This window comes from Cyprinodon tularosa, unplaced genomic scaffold (assembly GCF_016077235.1).
Source record: "Cyprinodon tularosa strain WSP-4 unplaced genomic scaffold, ASM1607723v1 ctg66, whole genome shotgun sequence".
NCBI classification, from domain to species: domain Eukaryota; kingdom Metazoa; phylum Chordata; class Actinopteri; order Cyprinodontiformes; family Cyprinodontidae; genus Cyprinodon; species Cyprinodon tularosa.
This window is the reverse complement of record NW_024039407.1, coordinates 1347298-1361974: the sequence shown is the minus strand read 5'-3', so window position 1 is coordinate 1361974 and position 14677 is coordinate 1347298. Positions and strand designations below refer to the sequence as shown.

Below are 14677 nucleotides of genomic sequence, written 5' to 3'. Positions count from 1 at the left end.
CACTGTGGATTCTTTCCATCTTTCATAAATGGAACTGAGGAGAAATCTACTTTAATACATCTGCAAAAAAATAGATTCAGAAAGACACTGTAAAGTAAATTTCTGTCAGTATTTAAAGTGAAAATTAGAAAATAGCACATCAATATGTTACAGTCACCTTTTGTTTTATATTAAGCCTGGCTTTATTCTTCTTAGATACAGCAAATGAGAATCCAGATTTCCTATTTTTTTTAAATCAAATCATACTAAAAAAAAGATTTTCGATGCATAAATGCAAGCCTACCAAAAAAGAAATCATACTTTCTTCTTATGTGCTTAGGACCAATTTGGGGCTCCTTTTTCATGAATTATTGCGTCAGTGTGGTGTAGCATGTATGTGATCAGCCCATGGCACTGCTGAGGTGCTCATGAAGTCTTGGTGGAGGGTTCCAGTGCATAGTGTGTCCCAATCCTCCAAAGCAGTCTCTGGCCCCGCCCCTTATGCACCCTGAGCACACATGAAAGCGGGCAAAGTCATTACTGCACGTGATGTTTCGAATAAAAAAGCAGAATTGGGGTGAAGATCAAGCTTCTGCTCGATTTTAATGAACATATAATTCCTCGTAAATCATCCACAAATCACAAAGTTTTTTTTTATTTTATTTTTTTATTCAGTCAATTATTCTTTTCATTTGTTTTATTGCTCATCCAGGAGAGAATTTGCAACAAAAAGAGAATTTTCATTAGATATCAGTAACTGAGGGGGTATTTATTGTGGAAGATTACTTAGATTTTAATACCAATTTTAAGAACATCTAACTAACCTAATTAAACATAATCTTAGACGATATTAAAAGCTATAACTCAAAAGTTAAATGCAATTATTAAAGTGTTTAAATCACTGTTTAAAATATTCACATTTATCTAACCTTCAAAAAGAAAATGGAAATATTCCTGACTTAGACTTCATAATAAATCTATGGTTTAATAGCTTATTTTTCAATGAAACCTTTTCTATTCAGTTATTATAAATAAATAAATAAATAAATAAATATAAATAAAGGACCTTGTATAGAAAATATCACATTTATTAATTATTAATGACTTTAATATTAAAAATTCACAGATGCTAACCCAGTTTTGTGTTTTGCACCTGACACTGTTGCATAAAATGACATTAAAAATGCTTCTCGCCCCTTTAGAACATGAAAGCCGGGGGCCCTTCCTCCAGCAGAGTGGTCGACCCGGGCAGCCTGCCCGTCCCCGCCCAGCCCGGGCTGAGCAGGAGAGGAAAGACCCGCACTCCCAGCGTCCCGGAGATGAGCCGGGAGGCAGGGCTGGAGCTGCTCAGGGAGCGGCCCGAGGAGGCGCTGTCCCCGAGCCGCCCTCAGGTCCTGGAAACTCCCGAGTCCCTGAGCGATTCCCTGTACGACAGTCTGTCATCGTGCGGCAGCCAAGGATGATAACGGGCGAGGACGGAAGGAAGGGGGGGCAGGGGGCCCACCTGATGCTGCTGACACCTTAAGGAGAACAAACAAACTGTGCTTTGTTGTCGTTGGTTAGGAGTAATCTGTGGCGACTTGTCAGCTGTTGCAACTGGAAAGACGGATTGATCTCTTCTCCTCAGGATTTCTAAAACACACGTAAAGCCAAAAGACGCCCAAATAATTTACATTGCTCACTTTTTCAAAATCAGACTTGACTGTGGACACTTCTCTTGAACGGACACATAACAAGACTTAAAAAAAAAAACCAACAAAAAAAAAAAAACCGCATGGCCAAGCTAAAGATCAGCACAAGAGGTTGTCACTCCTGCTAGTCTCTCAGAAATGCTTTTATTTTCCTCATCCTGGTAGAAGAACTTTAATTGTGTTCATCATGACAGCGGTTCAGTAGACAAAGTACTGTTTTGATGCATCCGTTCATTTCTTGACATCATTTCACCGTAAAGTGTGTTAAGAAAAAGATTAGAAAAAAAAAGAACCATGGAGCGCTTAGAAAACTAAAAAAAAAAACAACAAAGAATGTTCATGTCTGTGTTCTCTGGTTGCTTAAATCATGCATCATAATGTTTAATGTAAAAATAATTTTATTGATCACATTGGTATTGTTTCACAGCCAGAGACATGTCTGTTTCTGAATCATAATGCATTTAAAAGGTAATATATACCAGCAATAATCACATGCAGAAGGAAAAACAAAAAGGCTACATCTTTTGATTGATATGTATTTTTTATTATTTATTTATTTGAAATCTTCATCTGGAGTCATCTTTACGTGAAAATCGCAGTCATCTTCGCCGAGTAGATTCAGCTCAGATCTTGTTTCACCATCTCCGCCATTTGTTTCTTAGCAAATAGAAGATCCTTACTGCCGTTTTTTCAACTTTCTAAATAAAAGTGTTTTGATTTAGTTTGTTTTTCGTGCCTTTAATTTTTTCCCTAAAGAAGTCTGCACATGCAGTCTGGAAAGGTATCCTAACCCTCCATCTATTATTCTCTCCACCATTCATCCCTCATCATTCTATCTATACATCAGCTTGTTTATCATCCAGTCATTCCTCCGTCCTTCTTCTTCCTTCCCCTCTATGGATCATGCAGGTCCAATATTTAATGTCTGCCCATTATGGAAATGTGCCATAAATAAATCATAAAAGTCTTGCATTTCGCTTTTAAAAGAACTAGGACTCAGTTTTTGACATGAGTAATGTGTTTGAAACCAGTAATTGGTTTAATAGTCTATTCTGCAGCACTTACAGACGAGTTGTAGTGATGTTACAGGCAAATAGCTTAACATTAAGCATTAAAGACTGATCATAGAAGACATCTGCATTTCTGTGCTTTGCTTTTATGCACTTAAAGTCCAATTTACTCCAAAATTCAGATAAATGGGATACACTGGACATATGAGGTTCTAATTTAATGTTACTGTGCATTTAATTATTTTTATGTTCTCATGTTAGTTTTAGCTCTGGAGTATGTCTTAAAACCAGCTTAATGCTGCCCTCTTAAGGTTGAACGATGACTGTTGCAGTTGAATTTTCCCATTTGTTCAAACTGTGCATGTTTTCATAATTTCCTGCGTCCAAATATATACAGCAAACTTATTTGCGCCTCTGCTGCCTTGCTGTTATGAACTTGAATTTGGCAGCTCAAACGATAAAACCTTCCTCCACCTCAAAGGTTCTGTCCTGACGTAATTAACAGTGTCCCTCTGCTTACCGCCTGTGCTTTAATATGGGGAAGCTAGCTGCCACTTTCTCTCAACCTGAACACAACCTCACTATATTAGCCCCGCCCCTCAGGGTTTCTCTGCAACAACCCCTTTGGTGGCATCTTTTTTTTGTTTTTTTTTTTGGGTGAGTTGCACTTTAAGTTACTGTTTGGAAATTCATCTACTGGGACTAAAAAAACATTTCAGATTCAGGTGTGAAGTATCAATATATTTACCTTAAAATGTTGACTAAATATATTGTTTTATTTTCCCAGGCAAACACTTTGGGGGATTTTAACCTGTTTTCTTTCCTGCTTTTGTAAAATCAGTTTCGATAATGGGTAAACAGACAGCTTCCACCATGGGTGGCCTGCTGATCAGCACTACAGAGGAATATTTAATCCCATTGAGTTTGTCCGTTTTCTCTCTTGATCAGAAGTTTGAAACCCTTTTTCTAAATCCTTTATCATGCCAGTGAATCTCCTGCAGAGACAGCCCCATGTTTTTAAAATGTATTTGAACCAAACTACCTCCAGTCAGAGGTTAGCAATGTTTTTTTTCTTCTTGTTCCCTGTTCTCCAACCCAGTTTATATCTAATTCACTAAAGTTAACCCACAAACAAAAAAATCCTAGTTTTTTTACGTAGAGCAGAAGAAAACTGTTTTTCTCAACCCAAGCTGACAACTTTTCATTTTACACCAAGAATGCGGAATAGAAATTAAATGCATAGACATGCAGCTGACTGGAAAGGAACCTGCTTGACCACATTTTGCAAAAATCCATGTTCAGTGTTGGCTCTGTTGAATGAGCCTCTTGAAAGGGGTTTAAATTAGTTTCTCATTGTTTGGAGCAATGACTCGTCAAGCATTAAGGAGTTCCAACAATTTAAACTCTGAACTTCACACAGATACAAACTAGTTTAGATAATTGTTTTATACAAATAATCTTACACAATTCTTCTATGAACTGATCTAAAGAATAAAACAAAACGTTCATTACTTTGTTAAAGATCTAGCTTTTGGTTAGAATAGTTTTCTCAAATCAGCCTGCAGTGAATTTAAATACTATATCCATCCTGTATTTTATAATTGAATTTTTTGAGTCCTGACTAAACGAAAAAGGAGGAAGATCAAGTCCATTCAACACATTTATTGAGCAAATGTATCAAATTAGTAGTTTCCATTATACATCAAAAAAAAAAAAAATCTTCACAGTTTACACTTACAAAGAAAAAAAGGAATTTTGCACTGATGCCAAATTGCCTGGTTAACATCATCATTTGGCAGAGTTATGCTTCAACAGCAGATTATAGGGAAGTTTTACAAGAGGCCGGTTCCAGAAAACCGACCTGTTATACAAGCTGGGAAAGAATTAAGAAAATGGGACAGATGGCACAGTCTCCCAACATGTCTAAATTCATAAACCCGTCCATCCAGAGACTGTATGTCCATCTAGTTGGGTTTAATGTAATGTTGCGTCTTTTGTATGAACATTTCTAAACACAAAAACAGACATTTGATTTAACTAAACAAAAAACTAAGACTTTTTCTTTAATTCATGGAGCACTAATCTTATATTTCACTACAGTGAACTGAGGAATAACTATAAATAAGCAATCAAACAAATTAAACTGTATTCAGCTTCCATAGCTTAAATGAGCTTTTAAAATGAATCCGTGTTAATTTATGGCACTAAATAACAGTAATAGAAACTTGATCAAGCGCTGCTCAGCTTCAGGGTGTTTGTTAAGCAACGCTCCCCTCTACAGGCCAAGCTGGATCACTGCAGTGTTGTTTTTCCATTCACAGCCAGGGTGGAACTACCAACCAAAGTATCACATTTGTACAATCAACCCTGGTTATTTTTCAAAAAAAAGTCAAAGAAACCCCCCCCCCTAAAAATTAAAACATAAGACCACATAAGAGTTTAGATTGAGAAAAGGAGAGAGTAAAAAAGCACCAAGTGCATAGCAAATTGTGCCTTTTCTGATTTTATTTCTACTGCTACTCCATCCACTTTTACTTCTTTTCCTTCTTCTTGTCCTGGAAAAAAAAAAGAAACAGTTTCATGGCAGATCATCACAGAATGCTGGAGTTTAAAACCTTTTTGAGTTTCATCAAAATTAACGAAACCCAGTGTTTCCAAAGTGAGTCAACATGTCAGCCGAGGGAGATTGCTGTGGTTTATAGGATGGAATCCAGCCTGGATTGTATCTAGAGCTGCACCAACAACTCCCTCCACTCAGCTCACTTGAAGAAAACTCCCAAGTAAACTCTTTTTTTCAGTATCAGAGAAGCTATTAAACATTTGCAGGAAGCAGAAATGAAAGATGCCATTAAAAGGAAATCAGACTTAGGGGATAGGATAGTTGCTTTTAATCTTCCATCCTCAGTCCACTAGAAAAGCTGCTAACCTTTTAGAAATCTAACAATTAGGGTAAGCATTATAATTTTGGGCTTGGATATGTTTGGGTTATGACATCAAACACATGATTTTTAATGTTAAAATGTTGTATTCATTTTGAAATAGCGGTTAAACCCAATTTAACACTAACTGCTCTCAAACACAGACAGTTAAATGGTAATTTATACAAATTTTGTTTGTAAAAAAACAAAGCATGCTTAAACTATCTGAATGCTGTTCTTATTGTTGTTAAGAATTATTGAAGAGAAGCTAGAATAAGCTCATTATTGCACAGTAGAGCTTCACAAAATGTTAAGATATTAGTGTTATTAAACTCCATCTACTACCTCTGTGTTCCTTCATTAAAACGTTTAATCTCCTTGATGCAAAGAGGAGCAGCTGAGTTTTCACTTCTCTTATCATATTTAAGGTATAATAAGGAGCCATCAGGTCACAAACGGAAGAACACAGTCAGCTTTGCATGTCTTTGGTTCAGAAATTAGCCACCCACCTTCCACTAACCCCGTATATGACGGATTGAGTTGGGAGATTAAACTCACTTCACCTGCCTTTATTAGAAAAAGATTAAAGTTAATGTCTTTTAACCATTTTCCAGGGTTTTTACCAGTGGTTCCCAACCCTGGTCCTCATGGACCCCTGCCCTCCATGTTCTAGATAGGTCTCTGTTCTTTAAAAAAATAAATAAAATAAAAGAATCTTTTTGGCGTGAGGCCACTCTGTGCCTCACGCCAGCTGACCTGCTCCTCCTGGAGGTACCGAGGTCCAAACAGAAGCTCAGAGGAAACAGAGCTTTTTCAGTTGCTGCTCCAAAATTGTGGAATCATCTCCAACAATCCTCCTTGACGGCTATTTTTTTAAACTCTTCCTAAAACCTATTTTCATTCTTTTGCTTTTAACACAGCATGAAACTCTCTGTTTTTGTGTTTGTGGCTTGTTTTTATTGTTTTTTTTTTATCTGGTTTTATTCATTTATTTTATTAGATTTGTTTTATTCTTTTAAATTTCTTTGTTGTTTTTATACAATTTTAACTTTACCTGATATGTACAGTAAATTCTGGCAGCTGCGGCTGTTTTAAAGGGCTTTATAAAGAAAGTTTATAAAGCACACCTAGTTCAAATCAGGGATCCTCCTTTGTAGACAAGTGCTGCAGAAAACTGTTAATCATTCCTTCTTTTCTGATGTGATGCAACAAGGAAACACCTAAAACAAGCAGGGCAGGGGTCCCTGAGGAACATGGTTGGGAACCACTGGTTTATACATAATAAAAATTTACTTTTAAATATTTTCATTTGTTGTTTTATAAATTTTATGCAGGCTGGATGAACAAAATAATTACACATTTCTGTTGGTTAGGTTAAGAAGTTATAAGAAGATCTTGTCAAAATTGAGATTTCAATTTCAGACAAACAAAAACCAAAAAAAAGGCCCTAAATCATTTAACATGCATGAACTGTGTCTTTAGATAAAATGGGTTATGTCACTTTATTTTCATGAATAGTTTGCTGAGTGGCGGCAGAAGTTATTTACTCTGAGTAAATAAGACTGAAAGTATGAACAAATATCTACTTTGCGTCAGCCGAGTGAAAAACATTTTCATATGAAACTCCAGCAATGCTCCATCATCATTTGGTAGATTTTAAGTCTTTCTGAGAAAAGGTTTCTGTACCTTATCATTCATGGCCAAGATGATCATCAGTTTTCTGAAGATTGTGATGAAATCCAGGAACAGGTCCACACAGTGCCTTCAGTGACAAAACAGACACATTAGGTTCATTTCTACAAATGGTGACTTAACTACAGCACAATGCTTTTGCATGTCATTTGGTTAGGTAAATAAGGTAAGAGGGTGTGAGTGAAGCATGTCAACAGCAGATAGAGGTCCTCACCACACGTAGTCCTTATCTCCATTCTCTGCTTTCTCAATGATGAGCTGAGTGTCGAAGAGGACAAAGCCGCACATGACGAGCAGCCCGAGGTACAAGTGGGCCTGCGAGGGAGATGGAGACAAAGAACCTGATGAACCGCTAAAACAGATACCATTACCCAGGAAAACACTGTAGAAGATTTGGTTTTAATGAATGATAATTTGCTTCCCTATATGTACAACCACAGAACTTAAAGGAGCATTGCACAACATTGAAAGGTAAAGATTATTTTTCTTTCTCATAATGCCCTTAAAATTTAATTAATATCTGAAGAAGAAAGTAAAGCTTTTTTTCCAGAGCATCGAAAATCTGCCAAATCGTCTGATTGGGACGGATTAAGATGGGGATAAATATTCAGGCAGCTTTCATCAAAGATGGAGCTCAGAGCTGCTGTGGGAATGGGCGTCCTTTTGCTACAAAGGTAAGATGCTCAGTTCAAAGCAACTTTCTTACCTTGGCTTAAAATACAGCTCAAATAAAAAAAAATACATGTGCATTCCCTATGTTGCTTAATTTTTAGTTTTCAACATAATGTATACTATAATAAGAGAGATGGAAGCAGTGTGCTGTGGTATAATAAGATTATGAATAAAGAACAGAGTTTCTCTGGAGCAAACCCTAGTTTGGTAAACAGGAGGAACGTGAGAGGTGGCTTTTTATGTTTAATCAGTCAAAACCCTTTAAAGAGCAACAGAAAGACAGAACAAGCCTTTCATTGTTTTGACTGTAGGAGGAAATTTGAGTACCCAGAGAAAATCAATGCATGCATGGAGAGAACATGTGACCTAAATGAGAAAAGGTTGGCTCCCAGGACTGCTAAATGTTAGCATTTCCCTAGGAATGTTAAAAACGTTAACCCACTGGACTTTGTACATCTAACTGAACACTCTGGAGGCTATTTCTACATTAAACTGATAATCTAAACAATTTATATGTTAAATGCAAGTTCAGGCATTATGGAAAGTAAACCCACTAAAGTCTCTAAAAAGGAAAAGCTGCTGCAGAAAACATCTAGATGCAGGTGAGAGTAGAGCTCCTGTCCAGGGAGAAGTAGAGTAAACTAATGGAGCTGGAGGTCAAAGAGCTTCTTGTAAAACATTAATTTGTTGTGAAACATTTATAAATGTTTCCATAGATATTCATTAGTTTGCTCATGTTTTACACTGTCAAAACTGATAACTGATCACATGTTAAAAATTCCCTGAGATGTTTCAATTTGCCTTTAATCAGGAGGTAAATACAAAGATGAACCCGCTCCTCTCAATGGAATTAGTATTTTTCCCTTAAAATAAGATATTATGAACTTGAAATAAGATAGGGTTGCTTCTCCTTATTATGTTAATTCTTATTTCAATGGCACATTGTTTTACTAAGTGGCTAAAATCAAGTAAAATATGCTTATTTAAAAAAAACCCGACATACTTTGGTTTAATTTTCGCAGTGTACCACATATAGTTAAAACAACTGATATCTATGTTGATATTGTAATATTTAAAGTCCTCCATTTCAGCATTAGCACCACTTGGGTGACGTTCACTCAATTGCTACATAATAGTTACACAACATAACATTTTGCATTATGATTAAGACTTGCAAATTAATCAGAATTTGTTTAATTCAGCATAAATATCCTTATTATCAGCTGCAATCTTAATCTTCTCGTCATTCTCTCATGAGGCACTCAGAATAATGTCTGTAGACTAAACAACCACTAATCAGAGGTTCTTGTCTCTATGAGAAGAGAAGATACAATTTAATGAATACTATTTGAAGTCGGGAGTGTTTTATACGTGCGTTAAAGTCTTACTGAGATGTTTTGACAGTCCAGATCTCAAATTTATTCTTTTAAAACTCTTACAACCGATAGATCCTTACATCTTTAATTAAAGCAGAGACTTATTTTAGTTATTCTAGCTGGTGCATATCCAATCACCAGAAGACAATTTGTCTTGTTTAGTCAGCATGTTGTTAGATAAAACAATCAGTCATTCAGGATGACACGGTTATTCTTCTCTCGATATGGGTTTATATGCAAACATGAATGTGATGAGTAATAACAGTCGAGAGCTACAGAGCGACAGGAGGTGAGGTAGAAAAATCTCAGTGTGCTTCTCTAATCACCTTGAACAACATGACAGATCCGAAGAAGAGGTTCATCAGAGACATCAGGAAGAGGATGGAAAGGCCAGACATCAGTGTGCCTAAGACAAAAGGAAATGGGTTCAGGGTGAATGCATAACACTTTTTTTTTTTTTTTTTTTAAGTGTTCTTGTCTTGTTTGATAAACTTTGCTTCATATTTATTATTGTGTTTCTAGAATGGATAAGAACAGCAGCAGAAGTGTTCTTTACCTCCCAGGAACAGGTAACTTCTGCGTTTTGCATAGAGAGCACTGAGAGTGAAGCAGATGAAAATCACTGAGGTTCCCAAGAAGGCCGTCACGATGATGCTGGAAGGAACCAAACCAGGACAAGGACTGAGTAAATTCAGCTGTCGAAAGCTCTGAAGGCTTGTCTTAATGTTTGACAGGTGCACTTTTTAACTTCCATTCTACGGGCACACATTAATCTCTGACATACCTTGGATTGATAGCAATGACAAAGTCCAGTGTGGGGCCAAGGCCGACACCTGGAGAAGGAAAGACGAGTGTCAACACTGCTTTAAACCATGACACAATTACAGGTTAACTGCACAGTGTCTCCAAATGAACAAAGGAAATCTATCAGCCTACCTGTGAGGAAGGCAAATGCAGCGAGGATTCCCAGTCTCTTCTTCTCTGTTTCAGGGCTGTGAGGTGTCATGGCGAGCCAGAACATCATTGCCAGGGAGCCGAGCACAGAGAGGAATCCGCCCTGGAAAACCGGCACAGAGCAGAGTCATCTTACAGCCGTAAAATATGTTGGCAGATTCTTACTATGTGTATAAGTTGCTTTTATCCTTTAAAATAGTTTAATGCTTTTTTTTACTCACTATGTGATTAAAGTTGGAAAGAAATTTGAAAAGCATGAATCCACGCTTAACAGGGAGACTTCCTCTCCACTGTCACTACATGCATGCTCAGTATAAGTGATAGAGTCTCATCTGCATGATTTGATTGAATCAACTTAAGTTTCTAGAGATGTTTGTTTTCAAATGGAGCAACAAAAATAAACTAAAGTAAATGAACAAGTAGGCCTCTAGGAAATGTTATCACATGATTCATCCTTATTTTTTTTTATGCGTTACAATTTGATTATCATACAGAATCACTCACACAACCCTTTGGCTACTTGAACTAGAGAAGTTTACAACATGTATAAGGATCTTATTGTGAAGGTTAGAAGAATGTTATGTCTCAGTACATCTGTTGCATAGATGCATTTGTCAAAATATAAAATGGTCATCAGTTTTCTGCACACAGAAAACATTATTTCAGCTTTTTCCCTTTGAAGTATAATTAGATCACCGGACTTTTGGGGAAGGCAGGCGGAGACTGATGGCAAATTTATCAGCTCAGCTGGATAATTTGCATAGTCTACAGTACCGTGCCTGTCTTTTTTTGAAACTGCTCACACATAACGGATTTGCACAGATGGCACACAAAAACAATGCTTTTAAGCGCTGCTGTGGTAGTTTGCATTATGATATCACTGAAGAAATGCATCTTAAATCAGAAAATAAGACTTATTTAATAATCAATCTTCATTAGACAGATATTAGACATAATCTAAGACCCAATAATCATGAATTATTTAAAGGTAGATTTATTACCACACAAAATGTGGCTTCCTCAGTTTGCTTTCACTTTTCAGAAATAAATGAAGTCACCATGTTTAGAAATATCTTCACCTAAACCAGTCCAGACGTGTCAGCCCGACTACACTGGACATCTGAATGTTTATATTCGCCACTAATCTATCAGTTACAGAGGTTGGAGGTGCAGCCTGAGTGGACTGTCACTTTTTAACTGGAGCTAAGGACAGAGGCCTTATCTGGACAGATCTGCCTTCTCTACACATATCTATCAGTAACCTTGGCTGCCCATAAACCTGTCTCTAGGCAACTTGTTTTCAATCCACAAGATCGTTTTTAGTGATGGTTGACTGCTGCACGATCACAAAGTTTTGAAACTGCCACAACCCATCCTCATTGGTTTCTTAATAATACTCAAACACTCAAATCTAATCTAGTCCACTGTTTGCAAATGATAATATACAAAGTTAACCCATTTTTTCTTTTAAAAAATTAACTTTAAATGGTCATTACACTCTGGATGGGGGCGTGATCAGCAAGACTTTTAGCCCATTGAAAATTAACTTTAAAGGTTCTCATTAAACAGAAGGAAAAATTAAGTTTGCCCCATACATCCAACTCAATTGCCCCGTTTTCTCGTGACTTTAAAACCTCAGCCCGCTTCAATTCTCACCTACCTGCAAGAGACGTGTGACAACGTGAACATATGAGCCCGCGGCTGCCACAAACATACAAACAGCCAAGCTGGAGTACACATTCTTTAGGTGCACCTGGGTTGAGTGAGAGCTGCAATGAAGAGCACAACAGAAAAGGTATGAGAGATGGCGACACCAGTTAAAACATATGACCGTCCGTCACATACCGAAACGAAAGCAAGCTTACATACATTTGGGAGAACCTGAAGAGTGCATCAATGTTGATGTTGCGGTCAAACACGTTCATGATGAGATCAGGTATGCAGGATCTAAAGGTTGTTTTGATCCAGCGATGTCACCTGTAAAGTGAAAAATCGAATTAAAATTCTACTTTATTAACCTGTAGTTGTTATCAAACACCCATAAAGCTGGATATTAAATCACTAATTTCTTACTTGTAAATAAGGAACTATTTTGTAAAACATACACACACTATGGCTTTTGAGGAATCTGTCTTTAAAAAAGGTTGGGATGGTAAATCAATTTAATGAAATTATATTAATGATGATAGAGAATACTTTTTATATCCCGTATCTCATCTCTGTTTTTAGTCATCTCTCATAAGAGTTGCTATCTATTGCATGGGACTGCAACCGAAAGGCTAAATACTACTTATCATACAAAATATAAACTAACAACACTTAAATATAATCAGCCAACAATAATTGCATTTAAAAAACTCTATTGATGCAGTCATATAAATGATAAAGATGGTTGTTTAAATAGTCTCTGAGTAAATTGACATACATACATATATAAACATATATTAATATCAATTAATGTCTTGATGTAGGGCCCTTATAAGCATTTTCTGTTACACTTTAAGTATTCTGAATTGCAACAATCATGATTTTAACTGCCGTAAATAACGATTCCGTTCCATATTATATTCTCAAAAATAAAGAAGCATTTCAAGTGTCAATCACAACTGTAGCTAAGTACAAAATCAACATGCTAAAAGCAGTTTAAACAAGACGGTAAACTACAGGTTATTATCAAATATCAATGGCTGACTATCCAATATCCAAATAGAGAGAGCTAAGAAAAGACACACAGACTAGCTAACGTTTAAACTCGGCTGGCAGACGAAACTAAACGACTAACTATAAAAATGTACCCTTCTGGGTCTAATAATACAATCAAGAGAATGCTGATATTGCATCGAAAGACTACTGTAAAGAGAATGTTCTAATCCAGCCACCCTTAAATAACGCCGTTAGCTTAGCTACAATGCTAACGGTGGCTAAATCTGTCAAAACAATTCGACGTCTTCGGGATTTTTCAAACGGAAGTCCGTCGCTAAACCGTCGGTGAGATTATAGCTATCATTAAAACTCACCAATACATAAGAACAACGACACATGGATGTAACACACCTACCTGGTAGTACGTTCAGAGCAGTTGGGGAGCTTTCCTGGGGAGCTGCTACAGTTTGTTAACAAACCAGTACGTGTCAGTCAGTTCTGGTTAGCCTGCTGATGTCACCATGGAAACACCCAGAAGACTTCGCCGCGCTGAAGTCGGTGTTCGATTTGTAGCTTCAGTAAAGCGCAATTTCACAGTGAAGCACTAGAGGCCATCTGTGATCGGCTGTAGTATAACAACTAAAATGCTAAGGTTGGTCCACAGGAAATTTTATTTCACCAATTCAATATGAATTAAAAAATACAGTTGGTGGCTTGTAAAAACTCAATTCAATTAATGAAAAACTAACAATATTAAGTTCTTGAGAGCCCCATAATCGAGATTTGTGAACTCAAAATAAGTTACGTATCAATCTGGTTTATGCCAGGTTACCCTTAATCCTTAATCGGGATCTGGCTAGAAATCATAACATATAGACAAACGCATTTTACGCTTACAAAGGAGATTTTAAGCCATCTCTGTTGCCAGAACATCACTAAAACCTGGGATGAGCAATAGTCTTTGGCAGCAGTGGCGCTTCCAGAAATGTTTCATTGAGGGGGCCAGATGGGGCCTCTAAAAATCTGGGAGTGGAACACTGAAACTACTGAAACTAAAAGCCATAGTTTCAGGGTTTGAATCTACTGTTGTGGTAAACCTGCCTGTAGAATAATAAAAACCTAAGTAAACACCCACTCATATCTTGGTTTATTGTGTGATTTACTAATGTTGCGTCACTGACTGTGAATTAAGTCATGAAATGCTAAACTGATGCTACTAAATTTACAATGGTGAGTGGGGTGGCCAATGGGGTGGCCAGGGTATTGCACAGCGTGTTGCCACTGTTTGGCAGAGCTACTGTAGAAGAAATTTATCAGTGGAGGACCAATGCTTGGAAAAAAAACAACAACCAGGGCAATCAATTTGTATAACAAGTTAGCCACAGAGCCAAAGTTGTAGACCACTGATTTAACAAATGAAAACCGTTATCTTATCAGTCTGCTTATCTTGTTCTGTATGTCTGCTTCTGTCTCATTGAACCCCAGTCGGCCTTCGCAGATGGCCGCTCACACTGAGCCTGGTTCTGCTGGAGGTTTCTTCCTGTTAAAAGGGAGTTTTTCGTCTCCACTGTCGCTACAAGCATGCTTAGTGTGAGGGATTGCCTTCGAGTCAATGAGTCGATGCAATTAGCTGGTTTTCCTTATATAGAAAACTTTGAATTAATTTGACTGTATGATCTGGTTGAATTGCAAAGTACCTAGAGATGACATGTTGTGAATTGCCACTACATATATAAACTGAA

At 37.1% G+C, this 14677-nt stretch overlaps 2 protein-coding genes across 4 annotated transcripts in view; one reads left to right on the top strand and one right to left on the bottom strand.

Moving 5' to 3' along the window:
• Positions 1–2391, top strand: part of nckap5l (NCK-associated protein 5-like) — a 56216-nt gene extending 53825 nt beyond the window's left edge. For all 3 annotated transcript variants that reach the window (XM_038309302.1, XM_038309301.1, XM_038309303.1), the window contains exon 13: positions 1182–2391. In XM_038309302.1, coding sequence (XP_038165230.1) covers positions 1182–1442 — 261 coding nt within the window. In that variant the 3' untranslated portion in view covers positions 1443–2391. The remainder of the gene's footprint in view (positions 1–1181) is intronic.
• A 2099-nt stretch (positions 2392–4490) lies between these two features.
• Positions 4491–13503, bottom strand: tegt (testis enhanced gene transcript (BAX inhibitor 1)). Its single transcript, XM_038309304.1, has 10 exons — positions 13351–13503; positions 12162–12269; positions 11953–12061; positions 10275–10395; positions 10123–10171; positions 9895–9992; positions 9665–9744; positions 7505–7605; positions 7285–7360; positions 4491–5235 (listed from the first exon to the last, which is right to left on the bottom strand). The coding sequence occupies exons 2-10, from the start codon at positions 12215–12217 to the stop codon at positions 5212–5214; spliced, it is 714 nt and encodes a 237-aa protein (XP_038165232.1). The 5' UTR covers positions 12218–12269; positions 13351–13503; the 3' UTR covers positions 4491–5211.
• Between the last annotated feature and the right edge of the window lie 1174 nt (positions 13504–14677).

Excerpts from the sequence above, each read along its gene's own strand:
- tegt (XM_038309304.1), bottom strand. The coding sequence starts at position 12,217 with ATGAACGTGTTTGACCGCAACATCAACATTGATGCACTCTTCAGGTTC. Across the intron at positions 12,062-12,161 it reads CTCTTCAGGTTCTCCCAAAT|CTCTCACTCAACCCAGGTGC; the intron begins GTATGTAAGCTT and ends TCTTCATTGCAG. Across the intron at positions 9,993-10,122 it reads GTCATTGCTATCAATCCAAG|CATCATCGTGACGGCCTTCT; the intron begins GTATGTCAGAGA and ends GGTTCCTTCCAG.